General features: G+C 45.3%; 1 protein-coding gene across 2 annotated transcripts in view; it reads right to left on the bottom strand.

The window, feature by feature from the left end:
- Agps (alkylglycerone phosphate synthase) overlaps positions 1 to 1,677 on the bottom strand; it is a 92,055-nt gene extending 90,378 nt beyond the window's left edge. The window contains exon 1 of one of the 2 annotated variants that reach the window (XM_041639725.1): positions 1,332 to 1,677. In XM_041639725.1, the coding sequence (XP_041495659.1) occupies positions 1,332 to 1,627 (296 nt within the window). In that variant the 5' untranslated portion in view covers positions 1,628 to 1,677. The remainder of the gene's footprint in view (positions 1 to 1,331) is intronic. The other variant, XM_041639724.1, reaches the window with a different exon arrangement.
- Positions 1,678 to 24,405: the final 22,728 nt, after the last annotated feature.

The following is a 24,405-nucleotide window of genomic DNA, read 5'->3' as shown; positions in this document are numbered from 1 at the left end:
CTAAAAAGTAAACCTAATGCTTTGCTCCACATACCCTAAAACCAGTTTCCCCTCTCAAACCTTCGCCCCTTGTCCTTCTCACCCTTATGCCACATGAACCCCAGCAGTTCCATAGTCTCGCCCTTTCCTGACCTGGACCATTCTGTTTATCTACTATGAACACTGTTCCTCCCCAGTGGGCTATTTTTAATACAAACTTCAAGATTTACACAAAAGAACTGTAACTCAAAAAAGTCTTTATCCTAAGAATTACACACTCAAAACTGGGTTGAATGACCATGTTTCAATTACTAGCTAAATTTCTTACATATATTACTTTAGGGACTTACAGCGAACAGTGTATTTCAGAATCTCCGCATTTCTAGTACAGTGTGTATGCAGTAAGGACTTACAAGGGGTGAATTAAAGAAGCTGTCGATTGGTTTTTGATGACCAACCTGTAACACAGGCACCTGTACCTGCAGCGGACTTCTCTCTTTTTTTAATTTCTTCATCTGTAAAATGAGAGACTACAGCACCAACCTAATAGCTTAGGAAGAAGTAACAGATTTAGCGCCATCCCCAGTACTTTGAAAGTACCCATTAAAGTTAGCAAAATCGGCTTTCATTCTCCAAGTTCCTCCAAACAGATGATCTCAGAAAACACCATCTTGCAACATCTTCCATCCGAAACGAGAGATTTCTTCCAAAGGTCTTGGGATTTCATCAACATTCCTCAGCCAGACGCTTGTCTTTTAGCTTCTTACAGAGACCAGTAGGTAGACTTTCCAGCTCTTAAGTAACTAATGCTTGCAGTCTGCTGTACCTTACTCGCCAGTTTCCTCCCTGAAGTCACAACCCATTCCCATAAGGAAGTGGTAGCCTCCCCCACAGAAACCACTCAGTGACCTTTCCCGGAGTATCAATTATCCTGACCCTACTTCATCCCGCTCCCAGGCTTTTGAAAATTAGCAAAAATCTATCTAATGCAAATCTAAACCTCCTCATCACAGATTAAGAAAGCCCCCGGTACCCGTTCAAAGATCTTCAATGACAGAGAATGAGTTTCTACCACCAAAAACCAAGAACAGGGATTCCTCTAAATTCTTCTCTATACGAGGTCATGAAACGCGTTCCGGTCAAAGGGACCAATATCAGCCAACCCATGCCGCCCCCTCCAGACAGAGCCCCGCGTCTGGTCCACTCTCCGTCAGCGAGCTGATGTGCGCGCAGGGACTGGGATGCCTTCCGCCCACCGTGTCAACTCCTTGCCCACTCCGGTGCCCTCCTCTCCCTCAGCCAGGCCGCGTGCGGCCTCCCGCCGCCAGCTCCTTCCCCGGCCCGCTACTCACCGCTTCTTGGGGATGGTGCCCGACTCCGGCGCGGCGGGAGTGGCGGCGGGCGACGCCCCGGCCGCCGACGCGGCTCTCCGCGCTTTACACTCATTGGTACTCGGAGCCTCCTGGGGCCGGCCCAGCAGATGGCCCGACAGAACCCGCAGCCGCCGGCGCGCGCGGCCCGCGTCTGGGTCCCGCTCGCTCGCGCCCGCCTCGCCCGCCGCCTCCGCCATGGCTTCCGCCTTGTGCCGCCGCCCGAGGCCGCTGGGCGCGGGTGAAAGGTCACTCAGAGCGGCGCCCCGCGCGACCATTCGCTGCGGCACATCCCGGCAGCCACCGCGGCGACTGGCGGCAGGGGCCTAGCGCCTGGAGCTTCACGGGCTCTGTCCCCGCCCACCGCCGCTTCGCCCCGCCCCTCCCCGCCTCGACCACGCCCTCCGCCTGGTCCCTGCACGCCTCGGCTTGGCGCACCTGCCAGGGTGAGCGGGTTAGTTCCAGCGCACACGGGATTGGCCCAGAGGGGGCAGGAGGCGAGCCAAACCACACGACACTCCCGCAGCCCACAAACCTGTGGGTGTGGCGTCCTGGAAGTAGCCCGAGCGCCTGGAGGGTTAGTTCCTGGGACTGATGCCCGGGCGCTTGAATAGTGGGCCACCGGTGGTGCTGCTTACCTGGCAATAGAGCCAGGCCTGCGTTTCTTGGTAGACCGCTCTTCTTGGCTTGGTAGGTCAAAACCGATCCTCTAACCTATAGAGCCAGTGTCTCGCTCAGTCTCATTTCCCATCACCTACTGAGTGATGAGCACTGCGCTCAGCGCTCGTGTGGAGGTCAGATGACAACTTCCAGTAGCCTCCCTCCACCATTCGAGCCCTGGACATCAAGCGTGGGTTGTCAAGGTTGGTGGCAAGTGCCTTTACCCACAGAACCATCTTGCCTACCCTGAGGTGTATTTTTATACAGTCCTCAGGCTAATGGTTTTTCTCCTTGAAAAGGTGTCATCGGCAAAAATACCTCTGAGTTTATTTTGCATTGGCCTCCTAGGCATGGGGCCTACCCTGAAGTGTGGCTAATATACCCAGTGAGACTCCGCTGGAGGAAACGAATTTTTCCTTTGCAACTGGGGTACTAATTTCAGATAACTTCTTGGTTGGGGTTGCCCTCTCAGCTCTGGCACCCCATCTGGCTTGAACCTCTGAAAGTCCTGTTTGTGCTGCCACAGTCTCTGTGAGGTCATATGTGAATCTGCCCTGTTGCATCAGGAAGACACTGTTTCTTTGGAGTTATCCATCTCTTCGGGCTCTTTCCTCCTCTTCTAGATAGATCCCTGAGCCCTGCAGGGAGGGCTTTGATGAAGACATCCTATTTGAGTAGCTGGGCACCTTTTTATACTTGTTTTCAAGTGATTTAAAAGCTATAAAGACCTAGTAACATTTATCTTGTGGAACCACTTAACATCTCTGTTCAATTGTTTTGCTCTTCTTCTGACTTTTAAATTCATGGGCCCTGTTTTGGTGCACACCACAAATCTTTTCACACCACAGCAAGCCTGCTCCTGCTGGGTGTGTTTAGGACTCAGTGGATGATGGAAAAGTAGATATACATTCCCGGACATGTGATAACAGAGGACAGAGATCCTTCACTTGATTGTCTGTGAGAGAAATAGTGCCATACTTAAAAAAAAAATGTTTTAGACCTTGTTCTACCTTCCAGTAGCATGCTCGTAATCATAATCACCTTTTGTCTTGCACAACCTGAAGAAAGACACATTCATATCTATTAACCTGATAAAAGTCACCAGAGTAGGTAGAGGTTACTCAGTTCAAGACTTAATGAGCTGAGAGTTAATCCTAAATGTCATTCCCTCCGTTCATCTGGGCATGGCTTCCATTCCCTCATTTGTTCCTTCCTTTATCTTTATCAAGCTAACTCAGGTGTCACCGGTGACATTGCTCCAGAGAAAAATAACAGCCTTGGTTTAGACTTATCAGTTATGGAGTTAAGATGTCCTACTGTTGACAGAGGTTGCTGTCCCACCCAGACCCACAGCCATTTAGTCTCAAAGAAACACACAGAGGCCTATATTCTCCTATTCTGGTCACCGTGCCTATGCTTCCTGCCTGGCTACTGGTCAATCAACGTTTTGTTGAACCAATATAAGTAACAAATCTTTACAGGCTATAAGACCATTGTCCCACAGTAATTTCCTTTTTTTTTCCTTTTTAAAACAAGAACTCTAATCTGTTTTGTTTAGCTTTTTTCCTGACCATTATCCATAACAACTTGTAATCAATAGTCTAAACAAAGACAAATACCTATAATCCATTTTGGGGGAATGTGGGTGTAGTTTTTGCAGCTACATCCTGATGATTGGGGGTGCTGATAATCTTATGGGTACCTAAAGAAAATTTGGGTTATGGCCAACTCTTGACTAGAATATTCTGTGAGGCTTGATCATCTGAGCCAACACTCTTGAAGCTGTTCTGAACGTTGAACTCAGAGGAAACTCCAACAGAGATCCTCTGAAATGTTGAATCATCTGGGCCATCTGCTCCTATCAGAGATTTTTTTTAGGGGATCTTCCTTAATCAGACCTGATTTGTTTTAACCCAGAATGAATCCACAGCCTCTCATTTCCTGTGGAAACAAAAGCAAAACCTCTTCTCCAAAGTAAAGTATCTTTTGACTTAAAGTTTAAAGTCAAGGCATTTTCAAAATATATAGGTTATATTAATCCAGCAGCATTTTTTTTTATTTATTAAAGATTTCTGTCTCTTCCCCGCCACCGCCTCCCATTTCCCTCTCCCTCCCCCAATCAAGTCCCCCTCCCTCGAAAGCCCAAAGAGCAATCAGGGTTCCCTGCCCGGTGGGAAGTCCAAGGACCTCCCACCTCCATCCAGGTCTAGTTAGGTGAGCATCCAAACTGCCTAGGCTCCCACAAAGCCAGTACGTGCAGTAGGATCAAAAACCCAGTGCCATTGTTCTTGAGTTCTCAGTAGTCCTCATTGTCTGCTATATTCAGCAAGTCCGGTTTTATCCCATGCTTTTTCAGACCCAGGCCAGCTGGCCTTGGTGAGTTCCCAGTAGAACATCCCCATTGTCTCAGTGTGTGGGTGCACCCCTCGCGGTCCTGAGTTCCTTGCTCATGCTCTCTCTCCTTCTGCTCCTTATTTGGACCTTGAGATTTCTGTCCGATGCTCCAATGTGGGCCTCTGTCTCCTTTCATCACCTGATAAAGGTTAATATTCAGGAGGATGCCTATATGTTTTTCTTTGGGTTCTCCTTCTTATTTAGCTTCTCTAGGATCACTAATTATAGGCTCAATGTCCTTTATTTATGGCTAGAAAACAAATATGAGTGAGTACGTCCCATGTTCCTCTTTTTGGGTCTGGCTCTCCTCACTCAGGATAGTGTTTTCTATTTCCATCCATTTGCATGCAAAATTCAAGAAGTCCTTGTTTTTTACTGCTGAGTAGTACTCTAATATGTATATATTCCATACTTTCTTCATCCATTCTTCCGTTGATGGGCATCTAGGTTGTTTCCAGGTTCTGGCTATTACAAACAATGCTGCTATGAACATAGTTGAGCATATATTTTTGTTGTATGATAGGGCATTCCAGCAGCATTTTAATCAAATGTCTTTTAACAGCCTTTGCTTCTTTCTCAGCTATCAAACAATTAAAAGACAATACAATAACATACTGTATCCAGATTCTCTGTGTATTTTTCCCTTTTTACATGGCTTTATTTTAAACTATATTTTTTTATTTTTAATTTTTGGTTTTTTGAGACAGTGTTTCTCTGTGTATCTTTGGCTGTCCTGGAACGAGTGCAGTGGTGGAGGGAGGGAGCATGAACAGACCTACTGGGCAGGTCCCAGTAGGAATGTATTCATGCTCCACGTTGGGCACCAGATGCAGATGAACATGATAAAGTGATCCCACACTGGCTCAGAATGGGGTATAAAAAAGGGTTCTTTATTTAGGGGTAGGCTCACAGATCTACAGTCCTCTGCATGAGCGGGAAATAGGAACCGAATCCAGTAGTCAAGAGAGAGTGAGCAAGCCAGTGCGTGCATTTTTAGTACCCAAGGTCACACCCAACCTGGTCCAGCATCTCAAAGGCCATTGGCTGAAGGAGTTCCCCCAGCACCCTACAGCTTCTGATATTGATTATTCTTTACTCTTGCAAGAGTATATTGATTCCCTTGTTCTTCCTTGAATGACACAGAATCTGGTCTCCTCTGTCTCCTTTCATGCCCCCCCCCCCCATGGTGTCACTGCCATCATGTCCTACCAACTTCACAGTTACTTTTACTGCCCTTTTGCCTTTATACGACTAGAGTTTCACTAGTGCTTTCTCTGTGTGGGCATTATTTCCCTAAGAGGGTCTGGTTTTCATTTCTCATACGCTGCCTCGATATAAACATTATTTACATGTTTTTCTGTTGCCCAAGTTCTAATTGGTCTTAATAATGAAAGCCTGGAGCCAGGTATAGGGGTAAATGCTGAAAGATCAGAGAGACAAAGGAGCAAGCCACAACCAACTCCTACCTTGTGAACTCCTCAGCCAAAAAAGGGCCGAGCTCCTGTCTTTGCCAGCCTTATATTTCTCTCTCCACCCAGCCATATTACTTCCTGTCTGTCTGTACAGACCTCCAGACTTCTATGGTTAACTAGTGGCTAACTCCACCCTCTGATCTTTAGGCAAAAAATTTGTGCTCTTTATTTGTCAGAGCACAAAATATCACATTTCCTCCAGAAAAGTCCAAAACTTCATAAAGGCAGAAGTCATATTGTAGCTGAAACTTACACTCAATTTATAAGGGACTCAAAAATTTGAATATGGGAGAGGAACTAGAGCCACAAATGAAAATGTCTAGCTAATAATTAATGATCAGTTGCCTCCTAGACTGCAGTGGCCTTTGGAGACCATCTCACCTCCAACCTGGTTCTTTTCCACTTCAAGGATGGTATTCACAGACATCAAAAAGTGCAAACGGGGTACTTTTTTTTTAATATATCAATTTGTGAATAACAAACTTTAAGCAGGATAAAACAACTTGAATATTGTCCCACAGGATTTTAATAAGACAGGTTTGAACACCTGTTAGAAGTGGAATGTTATCTAGGAGCCTTGAAAGCTCTGAGAAATGTTCTGTGATTTGTTTGGAGCTTTTGTTAGATTGTTGTCTGTTTGCTTGCTTGCTCATTTATTCTGACTTAGGGGTCTTACTATGTAGCCCTGGCTGGCTTACAACTCACTATGAGATGAGGATGTCCTCCAATTCACAAATCCACCTGCCTCGGCTCCTACCTACCCAGTGTTGGATTTAAAGACGTGTGTCACCTCTCCTGGTAACCTTGGGGTTGTTACATCTTTGGGGGGCTCGAAACAGATGCTATAGTTAATTCTGTCTGCAGCTGAGGTAGAAGTTCAGCATCTCAGAGGCTGAGGATGGATGAGCGTGCTCCCCACCCCAACTTCCTGTAGCCATTGGTTGAGTCCCAGGACTGACTGAAAAGTACTCCCTGTCTGGGGATGCTAGGTCAGCATCTCCAGTGAGACTTAAGGTGGCCTTTCGGGTCTGGATACTCAAGTCTTCATCCAGAGCTCTTCCTCTGAAAAGATCAGGCACGTCTGAGGCCAGGCTCAGCTGGAACTGGGCTGTGGGATCTTCTTTCTCCATTGGTTCCTAAGGCAGTTCTCCTGCCTTCTGTGGACTTTAGCCTGAATTTATAGGGTACCAATTGGACCCTATTTGGCTGAATGTGGGTATGCAAATGAGCTGAAGAGGTGAAACCAATCAGGGAAGAGTTGTCAAGCCTGGTGGGAGAATAGAAGAACCCTGAGCCAACCAAAAATCTCTGAACATGCACAGTCAAATCTGCAGGTCCCTCCCTGTTTCTGCAGAGAGGAACTGATAAGACGATTACCATGTATTCCCAGTTATGTGACCTAGTTTCCTTCATCTGGGGAATTTTGCTCAGATAGGATTCTTTGTTTCTTTGGGGCCTATCAGCAGTGCCTCTGTCCTCAAGGTTTGAGCCTGCCTGCTGTCTGAACAAATGGGGCGGGGTGAGGTGGGGGAACAGCACCTGTCCTTAACAGTACTTCCACAATGGTGAAAATGCTCTATAGCTGCTTTGTCCAACCGTTGATGACTAGATTGCTCTTATCAACTCTAAAAATACAACCAGTATGACTGAAAAACACTGAGGACTTGTGTTTCTGCTTGTCTTGTCAGTATTTGGCTTAATAGAAAACAACGGATTCTCCTATCTGCTTCTGAATTCTCTCCATACAGATGTTTCATGGCCTGTGTCATTTAGGAAACTCCTTTGTCCTCATGAGATAATGAGAGTTTAAACGGCAAATAGTGCCTCAGTTAACCCCCTCTGAAGGTTTCCAGAGGCCCCTGGGGTTTCCAAGGCTGACCTCAAGGGTTCCAACTCTAAAGAGTCTCTCAGGTGTCTGCTCAGCATTACTGAGGAAGGTCTAGACCGCTGCATTCCAAAAGCAATTAATGATATGGTCATGAGAAATGGTATGTAAGAACCTAATTCTCCCTGCCTCGGACATGTACAAATTTTGTGTGTTCTTTTTCCATTAAAAAAAAAGTACATATAATGCCACTATTAATAAAACAATTTAATAAAATTACAATATTAATAAAAAACATTGTAAAAATATTTAAGGCATAATATGTCTTGATACATCGAGGGTTTTTTTTTTACTTCATATAATTGAATTTTGAAACTTATTTCTACATCTTAGAAATCAGATTTTGAAACCCAGTCTATGGATAAGCAGAAACATGGTTGCTGTGAGGGAGACAGCGGAACTCAGTGTGACTTCCGTGATGACACAGGATCTGATCCCTTGCGTGAGCTGTCTTGTTCCCACTGTAGAGACTCATAAAGTTCCTTTTATTGTTACATTTGGACCGGTGGTAAATGTTTAAAAGGATCAGTTACTGTACAAGTCGTTTTTAATGTTGTGGACACCATGGCTTAGAAATTCTTTATTCCAAAATCACAGTATTTGACCTTCATATTTCCTGGTTTCTCAACTCTCTTCATCCAGTCGTCTTTGCGTGTTGTGACCAACAACATTCAAGTACCAGGGACAAGTGATCTTCTCAAAGATGGGTCTATTTTGTCCCAATTGCAGTGGGAATTGTTTTTCCCATTGGTTAAAGCCTCTTCTCAGACAAAGGCAGTTCGCTGGGAACTCAGCATGCACTAGCGGAGAATCCGTATCCCCAGGAGTCTGTAATGGCCTCAGAAGAGCTGTCGTGTCTGCAGTCAGCCTGAGGACTCTCAGAAAGGCTTATTCTAAATTCAGGAGACTTTGCAAAGAAGCAGCCTGCCTCCTTCCTTCTCACAGAGAGCCACCTGCTCCCTCTCAGTTTGCCACTTCTCATCTTTTCCCTCCTGAAAGGGAAGCTGTCTGTGCTCCCCCAAAACTGGGGCTATGCTGTAAGAAAGTTATTGCGGGCATATTGGGGTACACATGCCCCTTATATCCGTCCCTCTTATATTTACCCTTATAGAGTTGAAGAAATTTTCTCTCCAGTGTAACTACTCCAACCACAAACAACTAGACCCTTCGACGCTCCGACGTGAAAGCTGCTTAAATCGGTGGGTGACCTGCCCTGCCATGTTCCCCCTCTCCTCCAGCATCTGCTACTTGAAAGGAACAAACGTCTGCTCTTGAAATCAATTTTTTAAAAAAAAATATTGACATCCTACATGATGGGCTGTTGTTGTTTTAACCAAAGCTGTATGCTGGCTTCTTCCTGATCTTAATTTTTAGTGCCTGTTGCTTATTTTTCTTCCTGTTAGAATTATCATTTCTCTTCTGTTTTTTCAACTCGTGTCAGTACCGTGCAGGGCTGTGGAGTTCTCGGGAGACATGAGCAAAGGGTCAATAGGGTGAGCCAAGTGACAGTGCCATGGGGAACACAAAGGCCAATGCCAAAAGGTCTTTCTAGGAGAAGTCAAAGTAGGAACCCGTTTTGCATATGTCCCCAAATAGAGCCTGCATAGAAGGGCCATCGAGAGCCAGGCTACAAGGCAAGAATTCGAGACTGGGCATTGGGAAGCCAACAAATCCGCCCACGAAGAGTCTTTTATTGAATACACTCTTTAAGGACACCATCTGCCCTTCTGAGTATAATCTTGCATATATAGCCTTGACCTAGTAACTTTTATACAAAAACTGGAGATTTTGAAAGTGTTGAATACCCATTTTTATTTTTTTTTTATTTTTTTTTTTTAAATATTTATTTATTATGTATACAATATTCTGTCCGTGTGTATGCCTGCAGGCCAGAAGAGGGCACCAGATCTCATTACAGATGGTTGTGAGCCACCATGTGGTTGCCGGGAATTGAACTCAGGACCTTTGGAAGAGCAGGCAATGCTCTTAACCACTGAGCCATCTCTCCAGCCCCCTGAATACCCATTTTTAATCTCAGGTTTAAGGCATTCAATTACCATGGCCTATAATCACATTCGTTTATTATTTTCTTTAATATGAATTCTGAATCTGTGGGGTGAAAAGTGAATATTCTGGTTTCCACGTATACTGTGTTAAAGAGGAAAGTTTCAGTTCTTATAACAGAAATTTTTATTACTATTATTATTATCTCTAATACTCTGTTTTATGATGGGCATATGCTTTTTAAATCTTGAACTACTAAGCTCCATGGAGAAGCCACCCAGCCTGGGTGACCAAGCGAGTAGACACAAGGCTGGACAGCAAAAGAGAGGAAACTGCAAAAGCAAGACTGTTGTGGCACTCAGGTCCACTGGGAAAGACCAAAAACTCAGACGCAGTTCAAACTTAAGATTAAATTAATGTATTCCTACTGCTGTCAGAAAGATGGCAGCCTTAGAGCCAAACAATATGCCAGGCCAAAGGGGCTAAAGGAAGTGTTTGGAAATGTGGCTATCAAAGGTGTGTATTACAGTTCTCTGCGGAATCCGCAGCTGGGCAGGACAATGTTTGACTCCTCTCAGTTTGCCTTTCTCATTGTACAGTAACAAAGAGACCATTCTATCCCAGTCCCACAGAGAGGAGCAAGTTCACAAAAGCAGAAAGCAAGCCATTAAATACCTCGCAGCAGGAACACCGTTAGCCTGTGTGTTTCCGGGTTTTGGTTTTGGTTTTGGTTTTTCTGTTTTGTTTTGTTTTGTTTTGTTTTGTTTTGTTTTGTTTTCCAAGACAAGGTTTCTCTATATAACAGTCCTGGCTGTCCTGGAACTCGCTCTGTATAGACCAGGCTGGCCTCGAACTCACAGAGATTCTCCAGCCTCTACCTCCTGAGTGCTGGGATTAAAGGCGTACGCCACCAACCGCTCATTATCCAGTCTTTTTTTAAAAAAAAAAAAATATTTATTTATTTATTTATTGTGTATACAGTATTCTGTCTGTGTGTATGCCTGCAGGCCAGAAGAGGGCACCAGACCCCACTACAGATGGTTGTGAGCCACCATGTGGTTGCTGGGAATTGAACTCAGGACCTTTGAAAGAGTAGGCAATGCTCTTAACCTCTGAGCCATCCCTCCAGCCCCTCATTATCCAGTCTTATCTCACCTGCAGGTCTCTAAGATCTCACAGGCATTCCAGGACAAAGGTCAAGAGCCCTTAAGGGATGCCTAGTAGCATATTAAGTTTCTTTAGCCATCCCAGGGGAGTTACATATGAATTATGGCACAAGTTTGAGCTCTCTGGAGGGAGTGTCATTCATTGTCTTGGACAGAGCAGGCGACAACACAGTGCCATCAGGTTAGGATTGGCTGTCAGAAGACAGGCAATGAAAAAGATGGAAAAAGGTGTCTGATTTCACCCAAGACAATGGACACATGAAGAAATTGTCGCTATGCCATCATCTTCAAAGGGGAGTTTGCACCTTCAGCTGAAGGGCAGAACTCCTAAGGTCATGGAGAGCAACACCCCCTGCCCCAGGAAGACTGACAAGAAATGGTGAAAGTTGTCTCAGAAGCAGGAGGAGGAGGCAGCCAAGCAAGGACCTGTGGCCATGAGCTTTGCCATTGACTAGAAAGACAAATATAGAAGCCTCATTGGCAGGGGAGCAGCCAAGAGTGACGTCCACATGCAACAGGCCAAGACTGATATCCCTTTATGTTTTGGTGAGAGATGAGAAAAAAAAGTCATTAAAAAAACAACAACATTGTACAATAGCCACTATTGATTGTGTTGGTTTCAAGGTGAGATCCAGGCGTGAACTAGGGTGAGCAGAGCCATGTCTTCATCCCATCCATTGAAGAAACTGTGGGAAGGAACTAAGATATCTAGTCAAGTTCTATCCCCAAAGTCTGGCAAACCATCCAGACCAGGGCACTGAGAGCGACTGACACCTGCAGAAAATCAAGGAAGGATTTCTTCATCCTAACCAGAGAGACAGTATTTCATGTTACATTTGTAGATTTTGGCTAAAAACCACTGGGTAACAAAATGTAGTAGCTTAGAACAACAAAAAGATTGCCACATTTGACATCTCTGAGGGTGATGAACAGAGGAGCGGCTTAGGTGGGTGGTGCTGGCTCCCAATCTCTTAAGAACATGCAGCCGCGCTGTGAGCCAAGGCTTAACCACTAAAACAATCCACTTCCAAGTTCGTGCTCAAGATGGTTAGCCGACCTCAGCTCCTGGCTACAACAGCTGTCCGGAGGCTGCCCGAGTATCTTGACGACACAGCTGTTTTCCCCTAAAATGATCAGACAGAGAGAAATGAGAGAGAAAAGGCATTAAGAAGACCCACAAAGGCGAGAGTGTCTGTGATAGCATCTGCATCGTCTGTCATCTGGTGTAGGAAGCGATATGCCACCATCCTGCCTTTTCCTGTTGATCATACGTCGTCAAACCAAACCAAACAAGGGTGTGACTACTGAGACACGTGGATTGCTGGGTGCGTTTTAGAGGCTGGTTACCACATGTAGGATGAAAAGAAAAAGATAGTGCCCCTTAGCACTTGAGATAAGATAGAGGAATATAGATCTACAAAAGAAATAACTTGGACTTTTTTTAAAAAAATAAAGTCAAAGAAAGGGGGCCAAACAGTGACTATCAAGCATTTAAAATATTGACATTTTTTGTGTTACAGATGTCTGTGTTTAAGAGCAGAGAAGCATTATTAAGCACCCAGTTCAGGAGCTTCCTGACTCACGATATTCTTAGCTGTAGAGAACAGTGCTAACAAGGACGGCTAAGTTCTGGGTTCTCCCTACCTTTCTTGGGGTTAGCTAAGCTCCCGGCTTTTAGTCCCACACGTCTCTGCCTTGACACAGCTGCTCTACTTCAGCTTCTTTGTCGATTCAGAAATTTGACCACCCTGAGAAAAGAACCATGGTGGTTTTTCACTGCAACGAACCTAAAATTGCAGGTCTTGGGAGGGCAGAGGCAAGCAGCACTCTGAGAGTGAGAGCAACCCAGTCTCCTGCAACTGGAGTCACACAGACAGCTGTGTACTTCCATGTTGGTTCTGGGAACTAAACCTGGTCCTCTGGAAGAGAAACCAGTGCTCTCAACCACCGAGCCGTCTCTCCAGCCCCCACTGCAAGTGGTTTTAAAAGGATAGTTTTAGGTTTCCTCGAGAAAGCCTGAAATCAGCGCAAAATGGGTCTGATCCAGCTTCCTCCGTCAATCGAGTAACTTCGCAGTCAGTGACGTGGTTGAGCGTTCAGAGCTGGGGTGACCTCCAGCCTACCACGAGAATCCCATTTACTCATCAATGAAATCGATCAGGTTGCGGTAATCAAGCACAGTCTTTGGACAAATAGACATCGTCATGTCAAAACAGAAGCAAATACGAGAATAGCCTGAAACATGGTTAACCATGCAAGCTGAAGAACGGTCACTGAGGCCTGAGACGGAGGAAAAGGGAAAGGTGAGTGACTTCTCGGTGCCTTCATACCAGCTCTTGTGGAAGAAATAGTCTATAATGATTTTATTTATTGCTAAAAGAGAAATTTAATCGTTCATTTTTTCTACAATCAATGGGATAATAAATTGATTCTGTTAACTGGAAAGAGTTTGATACATAGGACCATTCCTCCTGAGTCTAATAGCCAATATCAATCATATCTCCTCCCCACGGCGCCCTCAGTGGCCCACAGTCCTGATGTTTTCTGAGTCCCCTGATGCTATCAGAACATAAGAATTAGTGTTGCCAGATATTTTGTTCTCGTCATGATAATTCATTGGTATCTCTTCAAGGGAGGTCTTCACTTTAAAAAATACAGCATTTATTCCCAGCAAAGGTAAAGCATAATTTCTTAATCCCAGAAGAAAGAATTAACCAGGAACAATGGTATGTCTCTTCTGGCTCATTCTTTGTGAGTTATTATGTTTATACACCAGATTACGAAGGTTTTCTTTCTTGGTTCACTTCAACAGACATTTTTTTCCCAGGGAAAGTCATGTTGCTGAGGGAGGCAGTGGGTCCAGTTCCTTTCTCTTGTTTGTTTTTGAAGACCTCCCGCAGACCACCTTGTTCTGTGGTGTTTGTTCTGTGCGGTTGGGAGATGTCAGGGAGAGGACAGCAATAGGAGGGTGGGGGGAAGTCTCACTTCATGTAAACTTGTAATAGCAACCTCAGATACTCTTGTGGGGCTACCCCCCCAAGAATCAAAGGGTGACATCAGACACTTCGTTAATAGCAAGTTTTGATGGGCCAGAAAGATACCGTGAGAGCACCAGGCCCCTCTATACAGGGTCGGGACAGAATAATGGAACATTCGACATCCAGAACCACTTTTGTCTTTCCATCCAATTCCTTACTAAAGGCAGGTTGACCCCTCTGCTTCCCAAAGGTGCTTAAAATGAACATTTGAAAATACTCTAAAAGCTAAGGATAGTATTAAAATATGTCTGAACGTTTACTGTTGTTTGTCCATTTGTAATTTTTTAAAAAATTAAACTTGTGGTTTTAATAAATTAATTTAAATTTTAATTAAAGTTATTAGCAAAAAAATCTGTTTTATACCTTGGAAGAGAAAATGTCCTAAAAAGTAGTAAAAGGGTGTATCTGATACACAATGCTAGGAAGGCTATTTTTAAAAAAAAAACTACAATTTGTCTTAATTTTGATGCTGGGAAGCAACAAGTGGCCTCCTTATTACACTGAAACTCATTCTGTAGACCAGGCTGGCCTCCAACTCACAGAGATCCGCCTGCCTCTGCCTCTCAAGTGCTGGGATTAAAGGTGTGCGCCACCACTGCCTGGTGATTGGTTTAATAAAGACCCGAATGGCCAATAGCTAGGCAGGATAGACTAGGCAGGACTTCCAGGCAGAGAGAAGAAGTCAAAGGGGTGAATCTAGGCACGCGGGAGACACCAGTGGACACAGAACAAATTGGACACAGGGGACAGAGGAGAGGTAACGGAACCATGTGTTGAGATGTGGATTAGTAGAAACAGGTTAATTACGTTAGAAGAGCTAGTTAGAACAAAGCCTAAGCTAAGGCCAAGCTTTCATAACTAGTAATAAGTCTCTACGTTACTTGTGAGTTGGTGGTCCAAGAAAAGTCCGACTACAGCACACAGCCCAGCATCACACGGAAGGTGTGGCCTCTGGGGCAGCTTATTTATATCTCAGTATGTCAGGGAACTGTATGTAAGTGCTCAGCCAGAAGCCTCAAAGGCTTGCCTGCCCCCAGGGGTCCACCTCCACCAGACATGCCTCCTGTCCCCAAAATTCCACAGTCTTTCAAAATAGTCCTGCCAGCTGGGGACCAAGTGTTCAAACATATGAGCCTGTGGGAACACTCTATATCCAGTGCCGGCAAAGCCCATTGTCCAGAATTATCAAAGAGTACCAAATGCTTTAAATGCATGTGCGATCTTTAAACACATCGGGTTCTGTTTGTCCTCCCTTGACTACAGGAGTCCTGCTGCAGAGAGTAGGATGCATGGGTCGCAAAAGGAACAACTCGACGTGAGAAATCGTGGCCTTCTCTACGCTGCCATGATTCATCAGTCTCTGTGTTGGGCAAGGACGGGCCTAAAGGCATAGAGGAATTCGCCATTATCTACAGGCTTTACCAAGTCAAAGAGCTCGTGTCATTTCTAGGATATATTATTTCTGCTTGCGATTAGAATCGCTGTGTAGTTTACCGTGTGCACAGTGATTACTTACACACTCTTCTCATGCACAAAGAGTCAGTGTCCTTAAAGTTACAGAAGCGGCTACTCTCCTCCAGTCTTGAGTTACAGACCTGCAAGCTTTCTGCGTGTGTCCATTCCCGGGCTTCTAGTCCAGCCATCACCATGGTTTCACCAGAAATGGAATCACCTTTTCCTCACCATTTCCACTACCACAGACCACATCAGGTCACGCCTCCTCATTCCCACTCCATAGAACCTTCTTGGGGCCCTCTGTTGTTAATCACGCTACACACTTCCCCTGGAATCATATTGTTAGTACATCACACATGACATTCTCTAAGCAAATCTCTCTTCTCCAGACCTTAGCAATTTCTCCAAACCAAGACTACCCCCAAGGACCTACGGTTATATCCATATAACTTAGCACTCAAGTGTTTTCAGATAATTCCATTCAGTTCATCTTGTCTTCCCTGCAGAAAGAGTTATCCCATATTTCTTTGAAGCTGCTGTGCAAGATTTTTACAAGAATACCTTTCAAATTCAAGTGGTACTCAATTGGTGCTGGGAACGTAGCTCAGTGGTGCTGTCTGGCACGCACAAGGCTGTGGGTTTCATCTCCAGGACCACAGATAATACAACAAAACAAAAAACAAATACTACCCAATTATGACGACTTAAAGTTCATCACAGAATGTTGTATATTATGCTAGTAAGAGGGAGATTCCTATTCCTTTTTCTTTTCAATCACTCGCCAGACATTTTAAAGCTGTCTCTCTTTTCCAAATATCATGCCAACTAATGAATCCTCCTTGCCTTCAGAGGGTTTGTGGGAGCACCTGACAAGCTCATTGCAGTGAGAAGGTTCTTGAGACCACCCAAAGAGAGACCTGAAGTCTGACTGAGTATCAGTATCCCTACTGGATTTTACAAGCCAGTGGCTATTAAGAACATTACAAAGAATGCTCCCAGAAGAAATCTGGAGAGAGATTGCAGTCTCTAGTATTTTCTCATGAGACAGTCAGTAGGTCTAATGACCAGTACAGGCTGGCCTTTTAAGAAACTTAACTAGGGATGGATGGGTAGCAGTCAACAGGACAAAACACGAGAGATGAAATGTTGAAGGAGCGTTATCTATAACAAAGACTCTTGAACTTCTTTATATACTGGAAAACGTGGTCAAATAGATAGTAAAGATTAAGATGGGTCTAAGGAGCAGGTGCTTGACAAAGCTGGATAACTGCAGGCAAGCGGAAGAAGACAGACGAGAGACAGGGATGTGAGGTAGAATTAACCAGAGGAAGGAGGAAAAAAGAGAAAGAGAAGACAAGTAAGACAGAAAGTTGTAGGTGGTGGAAAAGTTACTAATAATAGCATTAAATTAGTATTCCTCGGGGTCCCTATTCTATGCCAGCACTGCCATTATCAATTTCTATCATGCTGGGAAGTATAGCCTCTTGCACAGTCTCAGAACCTAAGTCCTCTATACTCCCCAAAGTTTCTCATGAAATGCATTCAAATTAAACATTTCTTTCGAAAAACATCAACAATTTGATTCTCTCAGTTATTGTGTGTGTGTGTGTAATTATGCGCATATATACATATGACTCCTAAGAACATTCTGCTATACTCACAGATCAGTGCCTTGCTCTGCTGTCATCACAAAGGCCTCCTCTGGCAGAGAGGGGAACAGACATAAGTCACACAGCTGGACCACATGCAGAGAGTGAGAACACTCAGCCCTAAAGGAGATGTCCCCATCAAATCCCTTCCCTCGGAGCCCAGGGAACCCCAAGGACAAGGACGCAGAGTGTAAGAACCAGAGAGGATGGAGGACACCAAGGAGGCAAGACCCTAATCCATCATAAGCGAGCTCACATGAACTCACAAAGACGGAGACAGCAAGTCCAGGTCTGCACCAGGCCTTCTGCATAAACATTATGGCTTCCAGGTAGCGTTTCCTGGGATTCCTGCGCATGCAAATGAGAGGTCCGCATTCTTGTGCCTTCTCCTGGGGTATTTTCCTCCTGTTGGTTTGTCTTGTCCAACTTTGATGGGATAGGTTTTTTTGTTTTGTTTTGTTTTTTGACTTGGTTTGTTTTGTTTATTTAGTTGTTGTTATTGTTTTCTCTGTGTAATGGCCCTGACTATCCTGAAACTCTCTCTGTGTAGACCAGTCTGGCCTTGAACTCACAGAGATCCACCTGCCTCTGCCTCCCAAGTGCCTAGCATAAAGGATCTGGATTTGGTTCCTAGAACCCACACTGTGGCTCACAACCATCTGTAACTCCAGTTGCAAGAAATGCAACTCTTTCTTCTGACCTCCGTGGGCACCAGATACGCTTGTGGTATACATATATAGGCACAGGCAAAACACTAATGCATGCCATATAAGAGGTAAATAAATCTCTCTTTATAATTTAAAGAAAATTTCTTTGGCAGCCTAGCCAAAACTGCAGAGCATCTGGGTGTGGTGGCTCACGCCCGCAATGCAGCACGTAGGAGGTAGGAAGTTCCAGGCCAGCCGGGGCTGCAGTAACAATAACAACAACAAATGTAAGTGCCTACGTTAGCATAAACTTCAACTGCTAGAGATGATGTTTGTATCCCAGGCAGAATCTAAATGTGGGGACAAGGAAAGAAAGGTTTAGAGTTGCCAGCTCCTGGAGAAGAGGCACACAAATCCTCAGAGACAGCCACCATTCTCTACAAGTTGGTTCGTCCCTGTTGCTCCCCTGTGGGGATAAGCAGAGGGCTTGCTATATTCTCACAGCAGAATAAGATTCATCCTGGACCGAGGGTATGGGGAACTTTAAACAGCCCACGCACGTGTTGGCCTTCAAGCCTCATCTACGGAGAAGCAAATTAAGAGAGTTCAAAGCAAAAAAGAAGGCGTAAGTTAATTTTCAGAGATGTCAGCTTTGAGATGCTTTCACTTGGAAGTTACCACCAACAGGCACACACAGAGAGGAAAAGGTGCCAGCCGCCTATCTGATAATTTATCACAGAACACAAAGATCTTTAGGCTACCTGATGCCCATGATTGGGTAATTACTGTAGCGCTCGCTACTTGGCCCAAGCGGAGCAGAAACAAAGCCTGGGATGCTTTCAGGACATGGACTGGACAGAATGTAGAAAGTCCAAGATGACCAGAAGATTGCAAGAGGGACCTATGAAGGGTTTAAGATTAAGCAAGCGATGGGGAAAGCACCTGGAGCAATTGCAAAATCAGTTCGCCTTTGTTTCATCTTTCACAAACTGGCCTCAACCCACCTTTAGCTAAGCGGTAGCAAAAATATTCTGGGTTCAACAGCGGGGTCAAGGTATCAGAACAAGGCCTGAAACAGTCAGTGCTAACTTCTCATTTTTTTCTTTAACCTGACTGTTATCTTTATTATACTTTATATCATAAGTACTCTCTTACTCCCACCAATATTGCCTCTTACCCCCTCTTTGCCCAAATATATGTGTCTGTGTGTGTGTGTGTGTGTGTGCGTGTGTGTGTGTGTGTGTAACAAAACCCCAAAGTTACAAATTTGCACAAGGAAATTATTGATCCCCCTGGAGGTGGTGGTACACACTTTTAATCTCAGCAGAAGCAGGAGGATTTCTGAGTTCAAGGCCAGCCTAGTCTATGGAGATCCAAAGTGAGTTCCAGGACAGCCAAGGCTACACAGAGAAACCTTGTCTCAAAAAGGGGGTACGGGGTTGTTCCATTTAATAGCGAGTTGAAACGTCTGTTCTCCATCCTGGACTTGCTTTTACACTTTTTTTTCAAGAATGAGAATGTGACCAAGGACCACATCAGGAGCATGTAGGGAACTAGAGAGAGTCACCTCAGTCACGTCTGCCAAGTAGATGAAGAATCTCTCGTGAGCACCACGGTGCCTACCCTCAGCATTCACAAGTACAGACCCTTCTTAGTGGATGCTGCTCACACCAGAACTCTCAGGGTTGTCTACGGCCCACCCGCTGCTATCAAACGAGGCTTGCTCAACTCTCAAAGCCTTCTTGTTGCTGTTTTTAATCATAAAAATAAAAGCAACGTCTAGCCTGTACTCCACACAGTGACACTAATGACTTAATGAAAGTTATTTTCTCGGGGCTGGAGAGATGGCTCGGTGATTCAGAGCGTGCACTGATCTTGTGGAGGACCTGTCAGGTCTCAGCATCTCCGTGGCAGCTCACAACCACCTGTAACTCCAGATTCAGGGAGCCTGGGGCCCTCTTCTGCTCCCTGAGAGCACCAGGCACATGTGTGGTACACAGATATACATGCAGGCAAAACACTCATACACATAACAATTTTTTTAGTAAAAGCTCATGGTCTGATTGTTTTCATAACAGTATCTGCTTAGAGCAGGACCTCTTGTTTCTTCTCGTCTTACCTCCCTGGTCACAGCGCTGGAATCTCTTCCTAGCCAGCACTCTCTTAGGTCTGCGGTTGGGCTCAGCCACTCTTTGTAGGTTACAGAGGACCTGAGTCAGTTGACAGCATCCACCTGGCAGCTCACAGCCATCTGTAGCTCCAGCTCCAGGGGGTCGGCCCTGTTCTGGCCTCTGAAGGAACCAAGCATGCACACAGCACAGATATGCATGCAGGCAAAAGACACCCACATACATAAATAATATCAAAAATATTTAAGTTCTCTTTCCAGCAAAGAGAAGGAAAGGGGTGGGGGAAGTGCAAAAAGAAGAGGTGGACAGAGGAGGCCCAGAGATATGGTGCTAAAAATTGAGAAACTGGATTTTTAATTTTTATTGTCCTCCACACAGTTAAGAGTAACAGGTCCCGGGGCTGAAGAGATGTCTCAGAGGTTAAGAACACTGCCTGATGTTCCAGAGGTCCTGAGTTCAATTCCCAGCAACCACATGGTGGCTCACAACCATCTGTAATGAGATCTGGTGCCCTCTTCTGGCCTGCAAGTATACATGCAAGCAGAACACTGTATATGTAATAAATAAACATATTTAAAAAAAAAAAAGAGTAACAGCACAGTTCTGGCACAGTTTTTTGGGGGTGTTTGGATAAGGCACCGCATACACTATTCTGACCCTAGCCAGGGACCCTTATCCAAGTGAGGAGATTATGTTTCCAGAATGCCCAACTCAATGTAGTGACGTTATTTACCAAGATAAAGAAGGGTGCTAGGAGCAAAGCCGGAAATCTACACCACTCCAGCGGAACCCTCTACCAGAGAAGCAGGAAACAGACATGTAAATTGTTTACAACAGGTCCAAGACTATCCCTCAAAGTGGTATAAATCCTACTTAATATTTTTCTTTTTCTTTCTTTTTTCATTTGTTTCTTTGCTTTGTTTTTGTTTTGTTTTGTTTGAGATGGTTGTCTCTCTACAGAGCCCTGACTGTCCTGGAACTCCCTGTATAGATCAAGCTTAAACCCACAGAGCTCTGCTTCCTGGAGACTGGAATTAAAGGCCACCACACCCAGCTGCTATTGTTTTCCTGCTTGCCTATATGTGTGTTTACTGTGGGAGTTTTATGTTTCTAGCCCAACCTTTGCTATAGGATACTTCCCCAAATCCCCTAGCACCAAGACCTCTGAAATGATTACAAAAAACCAAAACCTAATGGAATTAAGAGACTGACTGTTATCCATTGTTCTTTAGCAAGGCCCCTGGGAGCCTCCCAAGAAGTAGCTCATTCATCTACTGTAAGAAAAGAGAACTATATAGTATCTAAAGGCTCTTTGTTGAAAATTTGCCTTTTGACAAATACGGCTTGTCTAAAGACTCTTTGTTGAACTATTGCTCTGAGATTGTGTTTGTTCTGATTGTGTTCTTCTCAAAAAGAAACAAGGTAGGAAGCTTATGAGAAGAGGGATCCAACCACTTTTTCTGGCCTCTTTTGAAACAGTTCTGATTGCCACAGTCCAGTTTCCTGTTCCTTTACCCCAGATTCAGGGAGCTCAAGTGGGAGACCACAGTTTGCAGACGCTGATAGTCCTGAAGGCTCCTGGCCAGCTCCCTGCATGTACTTCCACATGGCAGAGAATATGATTAGTTAAAAGTTATAAGAATTGTATCTACTTCCTTTGGGCTGGAAGACTGAGAGTAAAGAAGCCTGGGTCTGAGGAGGCTGAGTGGAAACTCGGAAGGGCCCAATTCTTAGCAAGAGCAATGAGCTTCCTGGATTTTCAGCAAAGTTGTTGGAAATCTGAGGGCTGCATTAAAGACAGAATTACTTCAACACTAACAGATGAGATGTTGGGATGAAAATCAGTAGGCAAACCCGTCACTTTCTATTCTGGAGCCCAGATAAAGGGCCCCACAATGGGATCAGGCTCTGCTGGCCGCCTTGAATCTATGCACACCCTTGGGCCTGGATTTCCTTTACTATACAGACCAAACATTGTACATACTTGGTTTCCAACTTTTATAATCTCCTTACTTTAAAACTGAGAAAAATAGATTTCTCAAGGCTCTACCAATTGCTAGAATTCCAGAGCCTGAACTCAGTTTTGTATGCCCTGAAGTTCCCACTCCACGACAGCAGCCAAGCCCCTGTGTGTCCATATTTCCTTCTCCTTTTTGGAACGAAGTAATAGAAGCTGGGGACTCAGTTTGCGCTGACTTCCTAGCCCTAGAGACCTTGGGACAGCTCCATCTTGTACACTGTTGAATTTGGCTTTGTTTCAAGTCCTATATAGTTGGTGACGACGATTTCCAGATTTCCAAGCCTTCGTGCCAGGAAGATGTTCTCAGAAAGTGTCGTTCATCTCCGCCCCCAACCGGAAGCTCCGGGGGAGGGGGGGTTGACTTGCGCCAGCGTAGCTCTGTAACTCAGCCCATTCGTTTGCCTTCCATTCTGTATAGCTGACTGTGGCTCTGCATCTTCTTCTACCTCCTAGAAATCCTTCATTGCGGCTCTGCTGACAGCTGAGCACCAGGTTATGACAGAGGATCTGGACCTCTTGCGGTGCGTTGCCATAAACCAAACCCCAGTACGTCTCAGTGTGTGTGCGGTAGAGAAAGAAGGCTGCTCCCTTGAAATCCTCAGCGGACTTTGGGCCTGGTTTGGAGGGTGAGGATTCTGGAGTGGAGGAAAAGAGCTCCTACTCATCCCCAGTATTTGCCATCAAAGCGATGACTATTGATCCCCTGACGTCCCTTAACTGACCCTCTGGTGACCCTCGGCAATGGTCAGCTATGAGGCAAAAGAAAGGAAAACATCAGTCTCCACGTCCCTTCTTTCTGCCCTGCCAGTACTCCAACCCTGTAAGTCGTCAGAGGGTTCTGACTCTATCCCAGACACTCTGCAGGTCTTTCTCGCCAATACATGCCTGCTCTGTGGTTGAGTTGCTCGTTCCTTTTCTTGTCTGTCTTTCCTTCTCTCTGAACTTACACTCACCCTCCCCACCCTCGTTTCGTTACTGGATTCTCAGTAAGCCTCCATAGCTCCGACCATCCTTCCCACATCTATCCCTAACTCATTCTCATCCCTTCTCAGTCTTGCCCTCTGAGCAATTCCTCCACCTCCTTAGCTTCTGTAGCTCTTTGTGGGTCATCCACAGGGATGCTACCTCCAGCCTGCTTCCCATGACCTTTGACTCTTCCTCTAACCCTGCTTCCCCTACCCTCTCCTCTCTCCGTGCCCAGTGCAAATACAACTTCTTTAAGGACAACTTCCCTAATACCCAGACAGCTGTTAGCTGCCTTCCTAGTGTCTCCTCTCAGTGCTTATTACAGATGTGATCGTGCAATTAATCGTTGCTTTCCGCAGATAAACTTGTGGACCCAGGGCCTCTGGTTGTGCCACTTACTGCTTTAGTCCCAGCATCTCTGCCAGGCCAACTCGAGATAGAATTCATTAAGTATCTGTTCAGTGACTGACAACATTCACATAGCAGAGACCCACGTGCCATTGCCTCTTCCTTGACACAAGTTTTCTGTGTTGTTTTTTGTTCGTCTGTTTGTGAGGGTTTTTTTTTTTAATCTGCTTTGCTTTTTGTGTTTATTTGAGAGTTTGTGGAAGAGAAGGGGGCATGCACACAGTGTCATGTGTGGGGGAATCAGAGGACAGCTCCTGGGAACTGGGTCACTTTCCCCATCATGTGGCTTACGGGGATCAAACCTACGACAAGAGAAAGCACCCTTACCCACTGAGCCATCCCGCCAGCCCTGGTCTTTTGATTTAATCGATCAAGGTCTCATTGGGTAACTTTGGCTGGATCGGATTGATGCGCACCAACTTCATGCCCCAGCTTCCCGAGTGCCTAGATTACAGTCATGCACCACCACAACTCGCCGTTTTCACATTTTACCTCCGAATGTGAGAGCATGCACTCTCGGGTACACCTGCACATGGCAGGGGAAGCCACACCAGTGTTCTCAGAAATGTCCTGCTTCCCTCCATGTCCTTTGCGTGGGGAGCAGCGAGAAACTGGAAGTGCCAAGGCCACAACGGGATTGTGACTGCTGAAGAAAATCCACCAAGGCCCAGCTGCATGCCACTTTCTCTCTGAAGACGACCTCTTCCTGTCGGTTTCTCTCTTCCAAAGCATTTGCTGCTCACCTGTTTAGCGGCTGTGTTCTCTTGCTTTTTACGGTGGTCATTTTGATGCCCACCTGCTGAACCTACAGATCAATCTCCCTGCGTCCCTCCCTCTCTCTCTTTCCAGATGTGCCAAGCTGGTCGATGTCTGAATCACCTTCGTGTCTTCAGCCTGCAGCACAGTGTGGGGTGTTGGTTAGGAAAAGTTGGCCTTATTCAAGGCGCAGGAGCAGAGTGAGCGGGGTGCAATCTTACAGACCTATTGTTTACACCCATTCCATCACATGACCCCCCCCCCCTTGTTTCCAACAAAAAGTGCCAAGACCTGAAACATCCTATGCCTTTGCCCTTTCTAGGAAAGGTTTTCAGAATGACTGATAAAGAGGGAAGAAGCAAGGATGCTTATAGAAATGGAAAAGAAACTGAAAAACACCAAGAAAT

This window comes from Microtus oregoni, unplaced genomic scaffold, assembly GCF_018167655.1.
Source record: "Microtus oregoni isolate MIOR12 unplaced genomic scaffold, Mior012 000060F_ref0000265, whole genome shotgun sequence".
NCBI lineage: Eukaryota > Metazoa > Chordata > Mammalia > Rodentia > Cricetidae > Microtus > Microtus oregoni.
This window is presented reverse-complemented; position numbering and strand designations above follow the sequence as displayed.